This window comes from Saccoglossus kowalevskii, chromosome 16 (assembly GCF_978046115.1).
Source record: "Saccoglossus kowalevskii chromosome 16, keSacKowa6.1, whole genome shotgun sequence".
In the NCBI taxonomy this organism is placed as follows: Eukaryota; Metazoa; Hemichordata; class Enteropneusta; family Harrimaniidae; genus Saccoglossus; species Saccoglossus kowalevskii.
In genome coordinates, this window is record NC_140656.1 from 7,436,210 (window position 1) to 7,459,049 (window position 22,840).

The following is a 22,840-nucleotide window of genomic DNA, read 5'->3' on the forward strand; positions in this document are numbered from 1 at the left end:
ATGATCAGACTCTCTATTTTATTGTAAATTATTTCGGCTAGAAGGGTGTCAACTCATGAATATATGTCTACTTGTTTAGGACGGCGATACTACATGTAGGTGACTCGACGAAGACCATACACACAAGTCAACAATGGTTAACGTATAAATATGTATAAAAAGTCTATAATATTACAAAGCTAGTAAACTAGTGACAGAGGTGAACCCAGTAGAAGGAAAGTAAACATTTGATAATAATAAAATATAATTAACTTACATGTGTAGTGAGTTACTTTATAATTATTCGTGTTATGGGATATATAAGAAGTATAAAATGTATCGATCGGCAGTTTCAGTATATTATACATTACAAATAAGGAAATATAAATGGTCCATGTATGTACGGTCAATGTACTTATGTGACTAATATATAAATATAGTATGTGATAATAAATAAATAAAAACTATAATAAACATATAAAATAAAAAGTAAATAAACTACAAATATTCTTAATGCTTTAGTGTAATTGACAAGTGAAAATTAATTTCCCAAAGTTGTAAGTACAGCTTGAGTATATGAGGATATGATACGAGATACGAAACTAGTTTGTTGACGCTATATCAGTGGTACAGACACGCAAGCGACTGGGTAGCTAATTTAAATAAATCTATAGTATGCTAATTTTATTATAATGAGGCCAGCCTCGTTTTGGTCACACATCTAGACAAAAAAGATGGCGGCTTGCTATACTAAAGTCTGTAAAACATTGAAAGTTTAATGCTGGATAAAAGGACTACATTTGCTCGAAATACATGAAATTATTCAGAAACACATGATTTTAACTACAATATATCACCGGTCATTGTTGTTTTGACGTTATGTCGAAATAAAGTAAGTGAAATCAAAGATTGATCTTGTCGAATGATCTCGTATGCTAAAATAGTCTTCCCATTGCATGAATGGGAATGTATGGCTTTCACTGATAGGCTGTAAAAACAAGGTTAATCACTTTGAACCCATGTCAAACTCTGTACACGTATTCATGGGTCACCTCAGTACACATAGTGTAAATTTCAACAGCCTCGGACCTTGTTAACGTAAATGACGCATTTGTGAACCTACGAAAACAGACCATCGTTTTCCTCATAAAGTGAAACACAGTGCAATAGTAATAACAAAAGATATTTTCTGCATGATTTACAGTATTTTTTTACAAGGTTTTCTCATAGTTTACGATAAAAACTGAAGCCACAAAACCCGGAAATAGTTTTAGTAACTTGTGTAAACAATTACAATAAATCATTACATGTATATTTTTTTCATATGTTTACTTGTTTTATATGTTATATTCCCTTGTTCATAATAGTGTTTTTGTTAGTCAGTATCACTATATGTATAATCAGGATCACCATTCTCTGGTATTTCTTCAATATTATCAGATATCTCATATTCACACTCCTCTTCATATTCACTGTGCTCTTCAACTTCAATATCTAGAACTTCTTCATTTATTTGTTGTGTTTCATCAATAATAATGTCCAACAAAGTAGACTGTGGCTCACCAGTATTGACACAATTTTGACAACTACATCCAGGTCCACATAGTATGTCTTTCTTTTTGCATTTGCATTGTTTTGTTTTGCAGCATGATTTTTCACATTTGCAGCCCTTAGTAAAGAAAGCAACCCTCTCTTGTATTTTGTTTGTATTTTCTTCACTATCCCATATTGGTTGCAGTACTGTCCCTTCAATTTTATACCCAGAATCAGTATAGGGTGGAAGAGAAATGTCCCTCTTATAACACTGTCCCCAAATATTTGATATGAAACATGTTCTCTGCCAGTGGTATTGTAAAGCTATATCATTGGGCATTAAATCATTCTCACACCTTATCCTAACATGAATTGTATTCCTTATTTTATCTAACCATTTTGTATGCAGCTCGATAATGTTTGAATATTGACTTGATAATGACTTATACAAGTCATATGGGCTGTCATATTCGGGCCTAAACTCAGAGTGGTACTTTTGGTAATATACAGTACCAATTAATCTATAAAACGATAGAAGCCCTGTTGACTGGTTATCATTGTTTGTGTGAGCGAGTGTACCTGGGGCAATGTTACCACCAGAAATAAATTCTGCAAATTGGTAAAAACATTTCAGAAAAGCTGCTTTTCCATGGCCAACAAAAAATGAAATGAAATCACAGCCAGATGTTATAAAGAGTGTTTGTAAACATTTCCCCCTAATTGTATTATCAATTTGGGCTAAATCTGGGTCATTGGACAGAGCTGTATTGAATTTATTCATATCAAAATATTTCCTGTCTCCAGCTTTTGCACTGAGTTGAATGAGAATGGATTTGCTAGTTAACTGTTCATTTATCAGTGGAAGTCCAATATGATAAACATCAGTGTCTGGTGAATATATTAAAATATTGCTCCCCTGACAAACTGATGTATGTAACCATATACGTGTATCACTTTCCTCATGATTTCCACTATATGCATTATGTTCATAAACACCCTGAGAATTAATTGCATATGCTTTCCCCTTTTTTGTCCCATGAAAACCACCAACAAGTAAAAGCTCTTTGTTTGGAGCCAAATAAGGAAATACAAGATCAGGAAATTCTTCTGATATGAGGTTTACAAGAAGGCGTTTATTTTTTCTGTTTCCAAGAAAACTCGTCCAATTCTCTTTAGGAATGGGTGTGTTAAAAGTCAACTCAGTATATGTTTTACATTCAGTTTTATTTTGATCCCTACGAGTGCGTTCAAGATCCTTCGGACTTGGCCTGTCAGAACTGAGGGCATGAGGGTCATCAAATAACAAATGCACATATTGAGTTCCTTTTTCAAAATAAAATAAAATCCACTTTTTCAAAAGAAACCAAAGATAATCTTTTATTATTTTATGGTGTGAACGCAATGGGGCTGATTGAATGAGAAACATTCCTTCAAGAATAACAGTTACAGGAAGCCAATTATGAGGCAGTGAGTCTCTTACTAAATCACAGGTTTCATATCTCTTGCAGTACACCTTTGTTGAATTAGATTTTGTACTTTGATGGTGAAGTGTTCCATCTGCTTCACAAATAGCTCTAGGGAGGGCAATAAATTGGAAGAAACTTGAAATGGCAGAACCACTTTTTATTGAATGCGACATTTGTCGTTTCAGACACTGATCCAATAATTTTTTATCAGCTGCTGATGTTCTAACCTTTCTTCGTATAGATTTTTTTTCAGAAAAAGTTTTGAGTTTCCTCTGTCTCACAGGAGCATTAACACTTGGTATGTTCAACAACCTAGTATTGATATAATCATACAGACCCCTTTGACCAACTTGATAAAATTGCATCAAGTCTTCATGAACAGAACCAGTTGCTATAGTGTCAGTAAACAGTTTGATTAATCCCCTGTTTTCAGTTACAGGTTTAAATGCAAAACTTTCAATTATTTTAGCAAGGTAAATTTGACAGAGGCCCTCATCATTTTTCCTCACACTGTGATTCTCTTCTCTGTATTTCTCCTTAGACTTGTGACTTTTTGGTACAATTTGTTCTTGTATATTTTTAAGACTTGCAGCTTTGTGGGGTAAATATTTTGCCATATTATCCAGAAATTCTGGTGAAGGCTTGTGAACAGCTGTTTTCACATTTAGATTTATACACTGTTCATGAGCCTCATCTAAAGCCAGTTCCCTCCATGTACAGCCAGATAGACTGACAGTGAAACCTCCTGAACTAAGTTGATCTATTATACTTGATGGGGCTTTTAACATATCAAGCAAGTGCTTTGGTACAAGTCTCAGGTATGTTGGTCTATCATAAGCATGGTACAATGGAGCGAGTTGTTTGAGAGCGCCCATTCGCAGTGACCAATTTGAACTTCTAAATGCTATATACAGACACACATAGGAAAAACAATCCCTATGTACAAAGGCCGACCAGAATTTGTAAGTGTCATCTTTTTTACACCTATTTTCAGTATACTCAAAGAAGTCTTTCATTAAATCACCAAGATATTGTTTGATTTCTGCCAGGAATGTTTGGATTTGATGGAGTTCATCCTCATCACTAGTTTTCAGTTTGTTCATTTTAATTGTTTGTTCAACTACTGTTTTCAAGAGATTGTTCATTTCACTATTTTCAACAGGATTATTAGATCTAGAACTAAGAAACTCAGATATTTGATATCGGTAGAATGCTTCCCACACATTCATGAGAAATCGGTGACAAAGTTTGAATTTGTGGCACAATATAAGAGTTTGAAAAAGACCATCTGCTTTAAAAGTAGTTTTTGCGATTTCCCCAAGACCGCTATCAAGATAAATTTTAAATAATACAGGCTGAGTATTCTTTAAAATATGCCAGTCACCTGGCATGGGTATCATCCAACTGAGTTCATCTGAATATTCATATTTCAATTTGGACAAATATTCAAATGTTTTGCCATCACCTACTACAACTAAATACTGAATTCTTTTACCAATTTGAAAAATGGTATAAAATTTTTCGAGGACATGTTTCACCGATTCTAAATTGTCACATGGTTCATTTAATATACCAAGATATACAACTCTTGATTTTTCAGTTTCTTGAGTTGATGCTCTTGAGAGTTCACACTTTAAATTGGGCAACATAATTTCAGGATTTAATTTGGCTGTTGCATGTTTTTGAAAGCAGTATGTGAAGGCATCAACTTTCATGTTTTCTAGAGCCAGCAATTCAGTCGCTCTTATATCAAAGTCACTTAATGTGATGCCATGAGTATTGGAAACATGAGCTCCAGAAACAGGTAAATGGGGTAAAAAATGTTCATCAAGTGTAGCTTTTAATTTTTGTATATCCCTGGAAGTGGTCTTTTGTTTTTTGGGTTTAGAAGGACCATAAGATTCCATACTTGATGCAGCTTGGAATAACCTATCTCCAAACACCAATTTCATTTCTAAATTTAGTTTATTTGGGTCAACCAATCTTGCATTAGCAAGGTACCATGGGTACAATGGATTTGTGTCACCAACATTTGACAACTCATAGTCACTATCAAGCCATTCTTGACTGATTAACAGATTGTAATACCCATAACTGTTCCTGGTAACATGCATTGGCTCAACATTTTCATATTTTTCTCCAAAGATATTAAGCAATATTTTTTCAGGAGAAAATATTTTAACAGGCATTTTCAACAGAAATGATAAAGAGATCAATTCCATATAATCAGGTTGTGAATCAGTATGCTGAATTTTCTCACATCTATTTATTACATCAAAACATTGTGGAGTTAGAAGAAATTCCAATTCTGATTCTGACAGGCCTTCAAAAAAGTCTACCATCACTTCTTGACTGGCAGTTTCAGAGCAAATATAATGCCTTGTAGCCAATGAGATTGTATTTTCTAATTCTTTTAAAGTGAGATCAACTGGTGAACCAAAATAGTCTCTTTCACACTTCCTCAATGTGGGACAAGAAGCAACTGCTATGCACCTAAAAAGAGAACTGTCATTCGCAACCTTGATATGGCACATTTCACTATCTTTCCTAGGCCTTGTGCTACACGGAATGAATTCACCAGTTTTAAGTGTGACTGGTTTAGGCTCAACAGCTTGGTATGATGTGGCATGGATGCCCCTGTTTTTATATGTAGTAGAAACACCTGCATATGGCTGTCCAATGTCAATGTTATCCAGACTTGCAACTGCAAAACTATCTGCTGAGAAACAATTCACAAAATTTTCTGTAACATTCTTTTTAACTAATTTATTCATGTTTTCTCTAGCAGTAGACTTTGAGCAGGTTATTCCGAAAGCATTCATCATACCAAGCAATTTTGTTGACCCACTGTAAGAATCTATACTGTCTGCTAATAATGTATGAAGTGGATGCAAACACCCATTAGACATGAACAGCAAATGGCAAGCATTATAAAAAAGTTGAAGCATTCGTTTGTGCTTGTTGAGAGATGTGTCCTTGTAAAACCCCAAGTACTGCTTACTCCAAGTGAATGAATTTTTAAACATTTCAGATTTTTCAGATTTGTTCTGCGTAATTACAAATAAGAAGTTCCACAATATAGGATCAATTTCCCCAACAGCATCAAAAATGTCAAATGTTGAGGAATCAAATTGTTTGTATTTTTCATCAATTTTAACAGAGAGGTCATGTAATCGGCTATTAAAATCATCGGCCACAGTCAGGTACATTGTATTGAAATCTGGGCATTGGTTCTTGGCTATATCTACTATTTGTTTTTCTAGTCTACTGCAAGTATCACTAAGTTTATCCTGGGTAGATTTTGTGGTATAATAAAACGTGTGCAACATATTTTTCAGATCGGCACCTTGCCTTAAAAGGAGTGTACCGTATTTGGGGACAATTCTACCATTTTGTTTCACTGTGGAGAATTGTATATGAAAATCAAATAATTGAGCCAACTCAAGTTTGAGAAATGTATTTGATTTACCAGTGAAATAATCAAGTGTATTCTGAATTGACATAGATGAATGTGACAATGTATCTTCGACTACCTCACAAAAATATTTCTTAGCTTCATGTAAAAGTACTGGTTCCTTTATCATGAGCTTTTCGCCAACAAACATTGCCATTTTACAGAGAGAAAAATCCAGTAACTCAGTGTCACCCTTTATCGTGGAATGACAACATTTTTGTTTTATTTCATCAAGAATTTTAGAAAGATCCTCGTCCTTAGACACATTAACTTTTTTTTTGTCTTTTCTGTAATACGGTATAGTTGTGCATAGCACCGAGAACATAAGGGACTGTTCTCAGTGAGGTCAACATTGATATATTCACCTTCATTTTCAAAGAACTGTTTTAACACTGGTAGATTAGGAGGATGTTTTATTTTTGATGTTATGCGTCGCATACATTCAGGCATAATGCATTTTAGTTGATTTCTGAAAATCCATTTTTGATAATGTTGTTCACAGAGACCAATTTTATTTGCAATTGTGGATACCAAGTGTGTGGCATGCAAATTAAAGAGTGACAAAAATTCATTCTTGTCCTCAACTTCAGTGTAGTGTGCAGTCGCAGCCTGACAAATAAAACACTGAAACAAAGATTTTTCGTTTGCAGGCAGTGGTCTGTTGTCATCACCAGATTTAAACATTCGTTCCAAATAAAGCCTACAGGAATTACAGAAACAACCATCTCTAGACAAGTGCTTAACACCTTCCAACCAATCAATGTACGCCTGTGGTTTGTTAATAAAATGATACCATCTATTTGCAGTTAAACAGTTACATTTACTACAAGGACCACATTTCTGTTTATCAGGGTGTGCAACATTTTTACCACTTTGTTTACCACCACCTAAACCACTTAAATGTACCTGAATCACACAGCCTTTCAACTTTTTTACAGGTATATTACCATAGAGTGGTTTTCCGCCAAGAGTCATTAATTTGAAATCTTTCACACCAATTTCAGTTTCTACACACTCCTTTAGTTTTACTAGATTTGGGACTGCAAATTTAACCAATTTTCCATGTATATTAACTTCCAAATTCACCAATTTGCTAGTTTGTTTCGACTTAGACACTAATTTGTTCAATCGACATGCTATATCACCTAAAACAAGATTAACCTGACTGGAGGTTTTACATTTTTTAAGAAGCAAATTTTTTTTCTTGAAGATGATCTTTAAGATAATTTTTTTTCTTTTGCTTTCCTTTGACATTTTCATGAAACTAGATATTTTCTCATTTAGATTGACAGCATGAAAATTACTCCATGGACTGAAAACAAACTTGCTATTTACAATCCTTTCTCTAATTTTTAAGAATTTTAATCTTGTCATAACCATTTTAATAAACAGCTGAATATGATTTTTCTGTGAGCAATTTACAATAGAATTTGCTGCCATTAACCTTGAGGACATGATTGTATTTATCCTCTGTACACCAACTGATGTACTGATTTTATGAAACTCTATACATCTGCAAATGGAATCAATTACATGGAGACAATGTTTTGTGGATTTAGGCATAGCCATATTATGACTAATCCTATGTCTCCACAGGACCAAGCTCCTTTCAAACATTATGACAAACCAGAAAGAATGTCCACCTGTAAAATTACTTTATTTTTGACCAAGACCAATTTATACCTCAAATAAAGAATGAGGAATAGAAAAACCAGGCAAATTCTGTCAAACAACAAAAAGACAGCCCGTATAAACACATGGGATAACCTTCAGGCTTCAAAGGAATCGTCTTGCCATTAATTTCAGTACATCTAAAAAAAGAAAGAAAAAAAAGTCAATTAATTATTAAACATGGCATTCTATTTAGACTGTCAATTTTCAGCTAGTATCCTGCATGTTTGATAAAACAAGCAGCCTATCGGCTGAGATAGCTCCGCTGTTAGCAATGCACATTTCAATTAAAGAACTGAAGACATCATTAGAAAATGAACAATATGAATAGTATCAAAGCAATCGGACTTACAGTTTTTAACAAGAAGTCGAAAATATCACTTTTTACCAAAAATTACAAAAATATTCACCAAAATAAATTAATTAGAGAATTGAAGACATCATCACAAAACGAACAAATCTAAGAGAGGTCCACATGTAATACCTATATATGTAATATCAAAGCAATCGGACTTACAGTTTTCAACAAGAAGTTGAAAATATCACTTTTTACCAAAAATGACAAAAATATTCACCAAAATTAGAGAATTGAAGATATCATCACGAAATAAACAAATCTGAGAGAGGTCCACATGTAGTACCTATATATGTAGTATCAAAGCAATTGGACTTGCGGTTTTTAACAAGAAGTCGAAAATATCACTTTTCACCAAAAAATGACAAAAATATTCACCAAAAATAGAGAATTAAAGATATCATTACAAAATGAACAAATCTGAGAGAGGTCCACATGTAGTACCTATATATGTAATATCAAAGCATTTGCACTTGCGGTTTTTTACAAGAAGTCGAAAATATCAGTTTTTACCAAAAATGACAAAAATATTCACCAAAATTAGAGAATTAAAGATATCATTACAAAATGAACAAATCTGAGAGAGGTCCACATGTAGTACCTATATATGTAATATCAAAGCAATTGCACTTGTGGTTTTTAACAAGAAGTCGAAAATATCAGTTTTTACCAAAAATGACAAAAATATTCACCAAAATTAGAGAATTAAAGATATCATTACAAAATGAACAAATCTGAGAGAGGTCCACATGTAGTACCTATATATGTAATATCAAAGCAATTGCACTTGCGGTTTTTAACAAGCAGTCGAAAATATCAGTTTTTACCAAAAATGACAAAAATATTCACCAAAATTAGAGAATTAAAGATATCAACATGAACACAAACCTAAGAGAGGTCTACCCAAGGTACATATACACCAAGTATCAAAGCATTTAGGCTTGTAGTTTTCAAGAAGAAGTCGAAAAAGTAAAACATTGACACGGACGACGACGACGGACGACGACGACGACGGACAATCACTCATATGATAAGCTCCGCTCGACAAAGTCGACAGCGGAGCTAAAAACAGCAATATTTACGACTCTGATCTACGTACTGGTAATGCAGTATTGAGAGCCGCCATATTGGGTCACAAGGTTATGCAGTTTCACTGAGCACATTTCACTTTGCGATTTCAACATTTAATACGGGCTGTTCCCAAATAAAATTGTAATAAAAATTACAATTATGATCTTAACTATATAAATGTTGAACGTTGGGGTTTCAAAAATCATGTTAACTCAAATGACGCATTATTTTAAAACGTCGGTTTAGTGCCGTTACGGAAACGCATTTTCATTTGTTATTCGGAATTTCACCACAAAACACCACATATTTCTATTTAGAGATGTAGTTAAAACTTGAAAGACGAACAGGATGTAAAAAATTGACAATCTTACTCACCATTCAGGAGAAATCGTGTTTTTTCTTCCCCACTGAAAACGTGCTAACCGCCATCTGAAGAAAAATGGCCGCGATCGCACTTTGAAATAAACTACTCATTATGCATGCAAATTAGCTACCCAGCGTCATGCGTGCAGAGGTCAACAAGGAACCCAAGATGTAAAAGTGTAAATACGACAAAAAGAAGGAAATGATCTGCAACCTTGTGAAAGTGGTGTACTATCTATAACACGCCACGATGTACTCCTTTCTGCATCAAAATTCAATCCCGAAGTTCTTGATTGTTATGTCACTATTGGCGAAGATGTGTGTAGTTGGACAGATCAACGTTCCAGTGTTGGAAGGTGAGAATGCTATATTATCATGTGGAGTGAAGGGATCGTTGGGCCTTATTGATACCATAACTTGGAGCTCGCCAAGAGAAGACATATATGAGTGTCATTGGATACGTGATCGTAGTTATTGTCCTAGTATAAGTGGGACGGACAAATACTTCATTGAACCAATTGGGCGGTCAATGGAAATAAATTTGATCATTTACAACGTCATAAAAACCGACAATGGGCTTTACACATGCACGTCAAGACGCATGGGCACATATACAGAATATCAATTGAGAGTCGTTGTTACGCCGGCCAACTTGTATCCCACTTGTTCAATCACACCCTCACCTATAATCAGTGAAGACTTTAATGGGATGACAGAGGTTGTTTGTGAAAATCATGGCGGCGATCCCCCGAGCACACTAACATTGTCGTCTCCTGCAAACGCCGCCATTGTCTTGGCAGAGCCAGTAGACAATACAACTAAAATTTCTTACTTATTTAAACCACATATTGAAGATCATGGTTTAATATTTACATGCAAGGCCACCCAGGCTGGAATAGTAACAGGGATTTGTGAAACGCCTCTTATTGAAATAATACCAAAGCCGCCATACATCTTAATGTTCAGTCAGCTGGATGGTAGTATATTGTTAGCGTGTGCTGTTGTATCAAAACTTCAACCGACACGATTTGAGTGGAAGTTACACGATGAAATGATCATTACTTCAAATCGGATGGAGATTCTTGGAAAGGGAGATCTTCTCCACATTCGCAAAGTTACCACATATTCCAATGAGATGATTGTTAAATGCACAATAATCAATCAAGTTGGCATAGCAACTGCAGAAAAAGAAATAGTTTTCATGGCGACGACGACAACAAATGAAATGACCAGTATCGAGACAAGCACGAGTGGTAATGGATTTGAGCAACTTTTTAGCTGTGCAGTACCAACAGGAGAGATCGTGGGGGCGTTCATTGGAGGGTTATTGCTTTCTATTATTCTATTTCTGGTTTGCCTGTATCGTATTGGTCAACTGCAATCATGTATTGTCATGATGAAAAATAACGATGACGTCACAGTGGATAAGGTTACTAGCAACATCACAGGGGCAAAGGCTGGAAATGAAAATAAAAGTAGTTCGGTCAACGCAGCCTATGAAACTGTCTCAGGCACAGTGATAATACAACCTGATAACCCCGATTACTATACATCTCTTGTCAAAGACGAGACAGACAATAACACATACGCGGGAATACGTCACGGACAGAAAACCCCTGAAGATTCCACATATGAAGATGTTTGACATACTACAGCTTTAGATCATTTACAATTGTATCAACTGGACAGTCTTAAAGCTTTGTATCTTACTGTGACGAAACCACAAGACTTTTGTAAATTATGTTATTTTTTATCACAAGAGGATTTTGATTTCGATTAGATGTTGCAGAGCAAGGAGTAGAAATTTGTTAAATCATTCGTATAAATATATTCTTGAAATTTGGGTTATTTTTGTCAAACAATTTGTCAACAACATGGCAAGCAAACCACGTGACTACGTCACTGATAAACAAAAGAAACTTATTATGTAAAATATTTTATTTGTTTTGTAAAAAGCTGTATATGAAAAATAACTCTTATAAAACATTCAAGCTTGTGTACATTTTACCGGAAATCCGAAGGGGTGTCCAAATCATGGGTTTTATCTGAAGGATTTCAGTGTATATGTGTATCATGGAATATTTCAAGTTTAGAAGTAATCTTGGTGGCGAAAACCACGTGACTAAATATTATTGCCCTCTATACCTAGATATTGTGTCTGTCGGAATACAAGTCATGTGACCACTGAAATATTTATGTATTCCGTACACCAATAATGCCAAAGAAAAATCTAGACCCTTTCAGATAGATTTCAAAATGACCACTTCCGATTTTCACTCAATCATTGTACATTGAAAGTACTCGTACTCAGATGGACATGGTAATGGTTACAAAGTATGAATCGTGTTTTGCTTACTTTACACGCACCGCTATTTCAGTTTTTTAAAGCATAGAAGGATAGATAGAATATTGCAAACTCAATGTCAGTTTTATTTGGTTGGGATGATGAATTAATAATTGGACATTTTGTAATTTTCTTTTAATCCAATATGGCAACCAAACGTCTGAGCAACATAATAATTTTGTCAAATCATGCCGATTGTAGAGTAGCTATACATTACTAAGGATTTGTATCATACTATAGAGAAGCCATATATTACTAAGGATTTGTATCTTACTATAGAGAAGCTATACATTACTAAGGATTTGTATCTTACTATAAAGAAGCTATACATTACTAAGGATTTGTACCTTACTATAGAGAAGCCATATATTACTAAGGATTTGTATCTTGCTATAGAGAAGCTATACATTACTAAGGATTTGTATCTTACTATAGAGAAGCTATACATTACTGAGGATTTGTATCTTACTATAGAGAAGCTATACATTACTGAGGATTTGTATCTTACTATAGAGAAGCCATACATTACTAAGGATTTGTATCATACTATAGATAAGCTATACATTACTAAGGATTTGTATCTTACTATAAAGAAGCTATATATTACTAAGGATTTGTATCTTACTATAGAGAAGCCATACATTACTAAGGATTTGTATCTTACTATAGAGAATCTATACATTACTAAGGATTTGTATCTTACTATAGAGAAGCTATACATTACTAAGAATTTGTATCTTACTATAGAGAAGCTATACATTACTAAGAATTTGTATCTTACTATAGAGAAGCTATACATTACTAAGAATTTGTATCTTACTATAGAAAAGCTATACATTACTAAGAATTTGTATCTTACTACAGAGAAGCTATACATTACTAAGAATTTGTATCTTGCTATAGAGAAGCTATACATTACTAAGAATTTGTATCTTACTATAGAGAAGCTATACATTATTAAGAATTTGTATCTTACTATAAATATGCTATACATTACTAAGAATTTGTATCTTGCTATAGAGAAGCTATACATTACTAAGGATTTGTATCTTACTATAGAGAAGCTATACATTACTAAGAATTTGTATCTTACTATAGAGAAGCTATACATTACTAAGAATTTGTATCTTACTATAGAGAAGCTATACATTACTAAGAATTTGTATCTTACTATAGAAAAGCTATACATTACTAAGAATTTGTATCTTACTACAGAGAAGCTATACATTACTAAGAATTTGTATCTTACTATAGAGAAGCTATACATTACTAAGAATTTGTATCTTACTATAGAAAAGCTATACATTACTAAGAATTTGTATCTTACTACAGAGAAGCTATACATTACTAAGAATTTGTATCTTACTACAGAGAAGCTATACATTACTAAGAATTTGTATCTTACTATAGAGAAGCTATACATTACTAAAGATTTGTATCTTACTATAGAGAAGCTATACATTACTAAGAATTTGTATCTTACTATAGAGAAGCTATACATTACTAAGAATTTGTATCTTACTATAGAGAAGCTATACATTACTAAGAATTTGTATCTTACTATAGAGAAGATATACATTACTAAGGATTTGTATCTTACGATAGAGAAGCTATATATTGCCAAGGATTTGTATCTTACTATAGAGAAGCTATACATTACTAAGAATTTGTATCTTACTATAGAGAAGCTATACATTACTAAGAATTTGTATCTTACTATAGAGAAGATATACATTACTAAGGATTTGTATCTTACGATAGAGAAGCTATATATTGCCAAGGATTTGTATCTTACTATAGAGAAGCTATACATTACTAAGAATTTGTATCTTACTATAGAGAAGCTATACATTACTAAGAATTTGTATCTTACTATAGAAAAGCTATACATTACTAAGAATTTGTATCTTACTATAAAGAAGCTATACATTAAGGATTTGTATCTTACTACAGAGAAGCTATACATTACTAAGAATTTGTATCTTACTATAGAGAAGCTATACATTACTAAGAATTTGTATCTTACTATAGAGAAGCTATACATTACTAAGAATTTGTATCTTACTATGGAGAAGCTATACATTACTAAGAATTTGTATCTTACTACAGAGAAGCTATACATTACTAAGGATTTGTATCTAACTACAGAGAAGCTATACATTACTAAGAATTTGTATCTTACTATAGAGAAGCTATACATTACTAAGAATTTGTATCTTACTACAGAGAAGCTATACATTACTAAGAATTTGTATCTTACTATAAAGAAGCTATACATTAAGGATTTGTATCTTACGATAGAGAAGCTATACATTAAGGATTTGTATCTTACTATAGAGAAGCTATACATTACTAAGAATTTGTATCTTACTACAGAGAAGCTATACATTACTAAGAATTTGTATTGTACTGTAGAGATGATAAACAAAACTGACGTTTTTTGGGACAACTTTATTGCATGTGTCAGAATATATACATTTGTAATGATGTCGTGCGGTTGGTCAATGAAAATGGCAGAATGAACAAGCCAAGCGAACAGGTTCTCTGGTTTCTTTGATGTTTCTTGAGTTGACTCACAACACATCACAAATATTCAGGATTTGTCTCATACTATACAACTGTCGGAGTCTGTCCAATTTTTAGGCATGATTCATCAACTGGGTTTCCACATAAGCCAATCACAATGTGATCTTGCTAGCAGCTGTGTCATGTAGGCAACTCAGTAGATCATAAACATATTTTGTTATTCAAATAACAGCACACCTGGTAGATTCCAATTCTCCTTCCAAAGTTGTCAACACCCTTTGTTATGGAAATCACAAGCACATCTGGCAGATTCCACTGTCCTTCCAGAGTTGAAAACAAATATGACCTGTCAATCACCTTTATGGCAGTTATCACAAAGCAATGCACACCATTTCTTCCCATGATACCATGCACACTTCCATTTGCAGGGTTTGAGGTAATATGACAAGAATATTAAATACAGGACATCTTTTCTTCCCACAAAAAGTACATTTCTCAGTTTCAACTCGTGGTGGCACTATTTCGTATTGAATAACATTAGTAAGAAGTACATTGTGTAATAACTTAAATTTGAAGAATCATATTTTACTATCAATTGTCACTTTATTGGTACAACAGTGAATATTTTGATTGATTAGTACAGTGCAATGTACAATGATGAAGATTGTCCCTATCTGGTATTTTCGAATTTTACAGTTTTAGACTTACTCTAGGTCCGCAATGGCATCAATAAGACCAAACCAACGTAAAAAATGTAATCACATCCTCCCCCGCCAGTATTTACTCTTTTTTGTCTTACATACACAACCCCAGCCCTAATGAATTCTTGAAAGATCAACGATATAACAGCCAGTAATATATGTAGAATGTTCCAAATTATTTGTTCTAATGACAGTTTATAGTTATCTATAGTTACCTGAATGGTGTTTGATCATAAATGTAGCGTGTTTAAAAACAAAAATGACATTTTAACAGCATTTCCATTCAAAACACTTTTCCTACATCACAGTTCAATGTATAGTATGGTAAGTAATATGTAGTAGACAAGGAAACTGGTTGTTGTTTTATATGAGGAAGCAGATAGCCAATGACTGAATGCAGCGTACATGATTATAACCGACATGTTTTAGAGTATTATCAACAGATATCATATGTTACAGCTGCATGATCTGTGCAGTTATCAAAACACTACACGTTACCATGGCAAATACATCACACACTGATTTACCGTAGCTATTGGAGGGACTGCGTCATATTAAATATTTATATTTCGTAGTTATGACAACCCCAGAATGTATGTTTTCACATGCCTCATGTGTTACAAGACTCTGGCAATGCTTAGAATAGTCATATCCTGCGAGAGCGGAATCAGGATTTTTAACTGGGGGTACTATCACAACAGCAATATGTATGGTAATTTGTTACGGTATCGAAATAGATTATTTGTATTTCGTATTCGGATCAATTTTCCGATATTAACAAATGGAAAATATGACAATCCGAAAGTCATTAAAAAGTATCACAGCCCACAAGGAAGATTATGCAGAGGGAAAGACCGGAAGTGAATTGTATGAGAAAGTCAATTCAAAATCAAAGCAAAATTGTGTATGAGGACTTGCGCCAAATAAGCAAATCGAGTCGGATTCAAAAATGTATAACCAAAAAATATTTGCATCAACTGACACACTCCAACATTTGTACATCGTTACACTATTTGGAAATGTATTTGCAATTTAATTCACACAATTTGAAGGCGAAGAACCAGTTACGTCAACACCTTCACGTATCACCAACATGTTCCGTGTCCAGCGCTTCATTTGAAATACAAATGAAAAACATTTGAAAACTCAAAGTTAAACTGTAAATAGCTCCCGTGTGATCAGAGCATGTATTATATAGGTATAGGCTTTGCCTAATAAGTGAATGTAATTTCATGTAGGTCAATCCATCAATAAAATTGATCAAGATGTCTGAGAATCTATGACATACTGTATATGGAAACACATGATTTTGATATGGGCATTTTGAAAAACATGCAAGGACACTATACTTGTAAGCAAAGGGCAAGTTAATGATGCACCCTATAAATGAGGTATTTCTAGAGGTCGGGGTTTGTCTCGTCTGCAGTTGAATAATTTTTGCTTTGATTTTCTTATGGTTTTTTTTTCCAATGCGACTTAATTTCACTTGTTTTTTTTTTAATTCTTGGTAATTAGTGTCATTAGCGATGGAGTAGTAAAAACCGCAATTAACCTCAGTGCAGCAAATCGGGATAGATCTTACTGACGCAATGGGCAAATTTCGCTATTTATGCTGACAAGTAAAATCTGCTAAATTAAACCTACAGGAACATGTAAAGTAACAACAGACTGTTTCCTTGACAGATTCTTGAAATTAAATCATCAAAATAGTACAACTAAAAAGTCCGTACAACATACCTAGAACAGATAAATAAAAACATCGTAGTTTAATGTTCGTCCGGACTTTGAGCCCTTGAAAGTAAGTGATCCAGCCCTTACATATGCCAACGATTGAAATTTGTTTAATTGCTATCAAATTATTTAAAAAAAAAATCATTTGTGAGACATGCTTTTGATACAAACCGAAGATCGCGATCGACCCTACACAAAACTACTACCATTTTGTCTTCCTTGTCCGCGTTCGGCAAAAACAAAAAACTCGCATATTTACTATTTGTTTAATGAGTGCATTTTTGTTTAAACATATCAAACAAGAATAAACACTAAGCAAAATAGGAATCAACTGCTTCGTTTTATTTGAGTAAGATGGAAACCATGCGAAAACAATAGTAGTGATAGTGTGATTATTATATAAATTTCTTGCAGAGTCTGGAACGATACTGAAAAAAAAATCATTGATTTCCTTCTATATTCATGCTTGAAAGTAGGCCAAAGTATCCGCAGGTGAATACGAGTATCCAGATAATAAGTTAGGATTGATCAGTTCACACGAATTGTTCTGTTCTGATTCATCATTGCAAAACAATGGCCTGGAAACGGCCCAGCTTGAGGGAAATACTATCGTGGAAAGAAAGAAAAGTATCGGACCCGATACCCTTAAAAGACCTGATAAGAACACTGCAGAATCGCGGGCGAAACGAAAGTTACGCGGCTATTGTCTAAGCAACGCAGGCCCGAGGAGAACACATGTAACCAGAACATTTACGAATCAAGATTGGCAGAAAGTTGTACGTCATCTGTCTTCGATTTTGTCTATTGATGAATATGACGCACAAAGGGAAATTGAACTTGCGTTCATGAAAATCGGAAAGGGTACTGCCTTTTCATCAAACTGAAAAAATGGCCGCATCACTTTTGTAACTGCGCATGCGTACTCCCAATACTCGCATACATTTGATGTTTTAAGATGCTGTTTTTAGATTAGATGCTGTACGTTATTGCAATATGCAAATTAGGCTACTCACCCTAGTCAAATATTTGTTAAGAAACTTTAAAGACTCTAAGTTATAAATTAACAAGCCATGCATGGCACAGTTCCTCTTAGTTATCAAATTTAAGATAAATAGTTTTGTTTATAGTAATATGGCTGGAATATAATCATGTCAGGAATATGATTTATTACCATTGAAATTGACATTTGTATCTGATCGTCAAACAAGTACTTGTCCATATTGAGAGATATTGCTCTGAAACAGCATTCAAAATCAGCCATTTTGAATACATGTATATATAAAACGTGATGTATAACGAATATATAAAATTTGAATATAATTAGTCAAAGCATTTCAGAGATATGGCTCTAGAAGCCCAATCATTAAAATGAAATGGCCGCCAGTCAGCCATTTTGAATCCAATCTGAAAAATAAAATGACGTGCATCAGGAACCCTTAATGTCTAATGTATGTACCAAGTTTGAACGAAATCCATCCATAAATGCCAGAAATGCTTGATATTTGATGATTTGTTAGCACAAAAATGACCACCATTCGGCCATTTTGAATAGTATCGTCAAACCAATATATCTGTATATCTATGACATGATGTATAATGATTATTTAAAATTTTAATATAACCAGTCAAAACAAGTCTGAGATATGGAAGCCTAGAAGCCCATTCATTAAAACAAAATGGCCGCCAGACAGCCATTTTGAATCCGATCTGAAAAATAAATGATGTGCATTAGGAACCTGTAATGTCTAATATATGTATTAAGTTTGAACGAAATCCATCCATAAATGCCAGAAATGCTTGATATTTGATGATTTTTTAGCACAAAAATGGCCACCATTTGGCCATTTTGAACAGGATCATCAAACCAATATATCTGTCTATCTATGACATGATGTATAATGAATATTTAAAATTTGAACATACAGTGTACTCAGTGAAAGCAAGTCAGAGGTATGGCACGAGAACCACATTCATTAAAACACAATGGCCGAATCTTATTTGAAAAACAAAATTATTTGCATCAAGGTCCCATAATGTCTAATGTATATACCAAGTTTGAACAAAATCCATCTGTAAATAGCCGAGAAATGCTTGATTTTTAGGATTTTTTAACAAAAAAATGGCCGCCATTCGGCCATCTTGAAACAGATTGTAAAACAAAATGATGTGCTTCAAGATCCTATAATGTCTAATGTATATATTAAGTTTGAACAAAATCCATCTGTAAACAGCCGAGAAATGCTTAATGTTGATGATTTTTAGCACAAAAATGGCCGCCATTCGGCCATCTTGAATCAGATCGTGAAACAAATTGACGTGCATATGTATAATATCATGTATGATGTATGGAGGGCACCGCTAGAAGCAGGAGATGTAAATTAAAAGAAACATCCTTATTTCAGATATTGAAAGAGGTGGATTGAATATGATTGAGGTGGACTCCTTTTTTAAAGCACAACAGATTATGTGGGTGAAACGGTTTGTTTCTGATAGCCAAGCCGGATGGAAGGATATATTGAAGGGACTATTGAAAAAGTTTGGGGACCTTGTGTTTTTTTGCAACTATGATGAATCAGAATTTGAAAATCAAATCCCACCCTTTTATTATGATATTATCCGGGAATGGTCATCTCTGACATCATACACTCCAAAAACAACATCTGAAATTGATAAACAAATATTATGGAACAATAGATTTTTAAAAATTGGCTTTCGTACAGTCTATCTGAAAAGTTTGGCAAGGAAAAAAGTATTAAGAATAATAGACCTAATCGATTTCTATGGAAACTTTCATGACTGGCAATATTGGAAAGAAAAAGGTATCACTTTGACAGAATACCATACTATACAAGGCCTAATCTCTGCAATACCAGATGACTGGAGAGAGAACATTCATGCTAATACCCATGAGTGGTGTGATTTTCAAAACAAAGTCAAATGGAATTCTAAGTATGTTGCAATTAATACACTGACGAGCAAAAAGGTGTACAAGTCTTTGTGTGAAAACATTATTGAAGAGCCAAATATTGCCATAGACTTCCAACATTTGTATGGGATGAAACAAAATGTAATTTTCAAACTACCTTTCAAGACAACAATCTCCACAGATCTTAGAGCATTCCAATACAAAATTATACACAGAGTTTTAACAACTAACGTAAAACTGTATAAATGGAAAATAATCAATTCCCCCACTGTTCTTTTTGTGAAAAAGAAGAAGAAACATTAGAACGCCTATTTGTTAACTGTATTGTTGTAAAGAGACTGTGGAGACTGTTGCAAAGTGATTGCAAACTTATTGCCAATTTGGTTTGTAATGTCAAAAATATTATTATAGGTCTATGTGAACCGGAAAATATACTGTTAAATCATTTTATTTTATTATTTAAAAAATATGTATATACATGTAGGGTTCAAAAGGTTCATCCAACAAAATACGCATATAAAAGTTGGATCAGGGAAAATAGAAATATTGAACTACAAATCGAAATAAACAAAAACAAAGAGCTTATCCATTATCAGAAATGGGAACCATTAACTAATTGGTTAGATAATGGGTAAATTTAGATGTTATACCAGATCTTCTTCTTTTTTTTTTTTTCGTAGTTTTTTTTTTCTTTATTTTTCCATTATGTGATGTAATATTTTGTGTTGTATGTCCATTATTGCAACAAAATAAAAATATTGTTTAAATAAAAAAAAAAAAAAAAATGTATGATGTATGTGTGAAGTTTGATTGTGATTGGTCCAGGCATTTCTAAGATACAGATACTGCGTCTGAATGGGGACTAATTAATGGAATAATTGACTAATTAAGGTAGAGATGCAGTTTATTTGGCTTGCTTATAAAATGAGTAATTAGACAATGAAGATGGTATTATATATCAAGCAAGTTATATATTTTATGAAAGCTTATTATACAAACTTTGTAAAACTTGTCTTTATTTTATTGATTTTATTTATTTATTTTGATTTTGGGTCAAAAATATGCTTTTTTGGACAAAAGTGGTTTAAAAAAATTAGCTCAAAATCTTCAAGTCCGTTTGTGGGTAAAATTACATCACTGGATACCTTGGTATACTACTAATTCAAATGCGTCCACTCATCTCTCTAACGGCTTTCAAAGTCGCACAGCATGACCTCAAAGTTCACTCTTTTCTATTTTTGCATAATTTATATATCCATGCTAATTGCGGACTTGTTATTTTTGTTCCACTCGCCGTAATAAACTGTCCGGACGCATTTTGAAGGGGGAACACCTTGTCAATAAAGTGTGAAAATTTCGAGGCAAATGGCCAAAGCGTCTATCAGCTATTTTAATTTAAAACCCAAGAATTCACCAAAAATAGAAGACGAGAAAAAGGCTAATTTGCATATTTGCGCGTTAAACCGGGAATTACTGCTTTGTCATACTTTGTCATACTTTCTAGACTATTGAAATTGAAAGTTAACATATAGACATAGACATTTATGTAAAATTGTTGGACCAGAACAACTGCTCTTGAATATATAAATCAGAAACACGTCATTCATACCAGTGTTTTGATGGGGTCGGTAAAAACACGTGTCCAGTAAACATGACGTCATCTCATGAATTATTAAACAGGGGGCGGTCCTAGGAAGGTGACTTTTTATCACGATCAAAACATCATGGCTTCTCTTCGATGTATTTTCAATAAAAAATCTACGAGTATTTCAGAGCCTATGGTTTACCGTGAAGAGTACAAAGTGGGATATTAAATTAATTATCCTTGATGATTTTTATGTAGTATTTAGAACCAACTCCAGGAAGCGAACGCACAATAATGAATAATCGCGTAATCCTAGAATCGAAACGCGAGGCACAGAAGTTTTGTTCAGCGTTTCCAATCCCATTTTCCCACTGCAACATATTTGTTAAACAAAATATTTGAATTCTGTTCGTTTTTTAAGGAGGCAATTTTTTATTTTTTCCGATTTTGGTAACGCCTTATTCAGGGATTTTCTAAGACAGTCGCAGACAATCAGCGCACGGATGTACGTACTAGTACAAAACATGCTGTTGTACTACCGGCGACGGTCGCTGCAAGGAGAGAGCTCCAGCTCCTAACGTAAAAGTTTTAAAATTTCGACCGGTTTTAAATAATTTGTGTTGGAAATCTGACATGACATGAGTGCAAAATTAAGGTGCATTTTCGAGCGGTCGAATTTTTCTGAATAGAAATCAGCAAATGAAAAAAATAGGAGTGCTAAACAGTGTGCTCGTTAGTTTAAAAAAAATAGAATGTCCGTCAAATTGACGTAAACTTCCCCATTTTTCACGGAAAAAGCAAAGGTCATGGCCGAGTTGCAGGCTAAAAAACTCAAAATCAAAACAAAATCATCAATCAGTAAGTATTATGACAAGGAAAACAAAACATCAGACGCGGAGAAGTGGTCAGCGCGTCAAAAGAGTTGTTTAATGTATCAAGTTACCTCTCTCTGTGATTTATTTTTCATTGAAATTATTTGCTTGTTTTCAATTAATTTTAGCGTACCTCTGCAATTTATTTTAGCATTGTCAGTTGTTTGCTTCATTGCTCGTCCGGTTGCAAACAAAGCTATGGTGTGCCATTAGGGCCAAAATTGAAAAACACCAATAAATCAAAGAATAAATCAAAGAATAGA

At 33.7% G+C, this 22,840-nt stretch overlaps 1 protein-coding gene and 1 long non-coding RNA gene across 2 annotated transcripts; one reads left to right on the forward strand and one right to left on the reverse strand.

The window, feature by feature from the left end:
- Window positions 1-8,070: 8,070 nt before the first annotated feature.
- On the reverse strand, window positions 8,071-9,987 carry LOC146733626 (uncharacterized). Its single transcript, XR_014926664.1, has 2 exons — window positions 9,905-9,987; window positions 8,071-8,243 (listed from the first exon to the last, which is right to left on the reverse strand). It is a non-coding gene; the product is annotated as an uncharacterized LOC146733626 (long non-coding RNA).
- Window positions 9,988-10,231: 244 nt separating this feature from the next.
- LOC146733627 (uncharacterized) lies at window positions 10,232-12,121 on the forward strand. The gene is made up of 2 exons (XM_085491449.1): window positions 10,232-10,248; window positions 10,859-12,121. The coding sequence occupies exon 2, from the start codon at window positions 10,944-10,946 to the stop codon at window positions 11,535-11,537; it is 594 nt and encodes a 197-aa protein (XP_085347575.1). The 5' UTR covers window positions 10,232-10,248; window positions 10,859-10,943; the 3' UTR covers window positions 11,538-12,121.
- The last annotated feature ends 10,719 nt before the right edge of the window (window positions 12,122-22,840 follow it).

What these genes read in the sequence shown, in the direction of transcription:
- LOC146733627 (XM_085491449.1), top strand. Translation starts at nt 10,944, where the DNA reads ATGATCATTACTTCAAATCGGATGGAGATTCTTGGAAAGGGAGATCTT.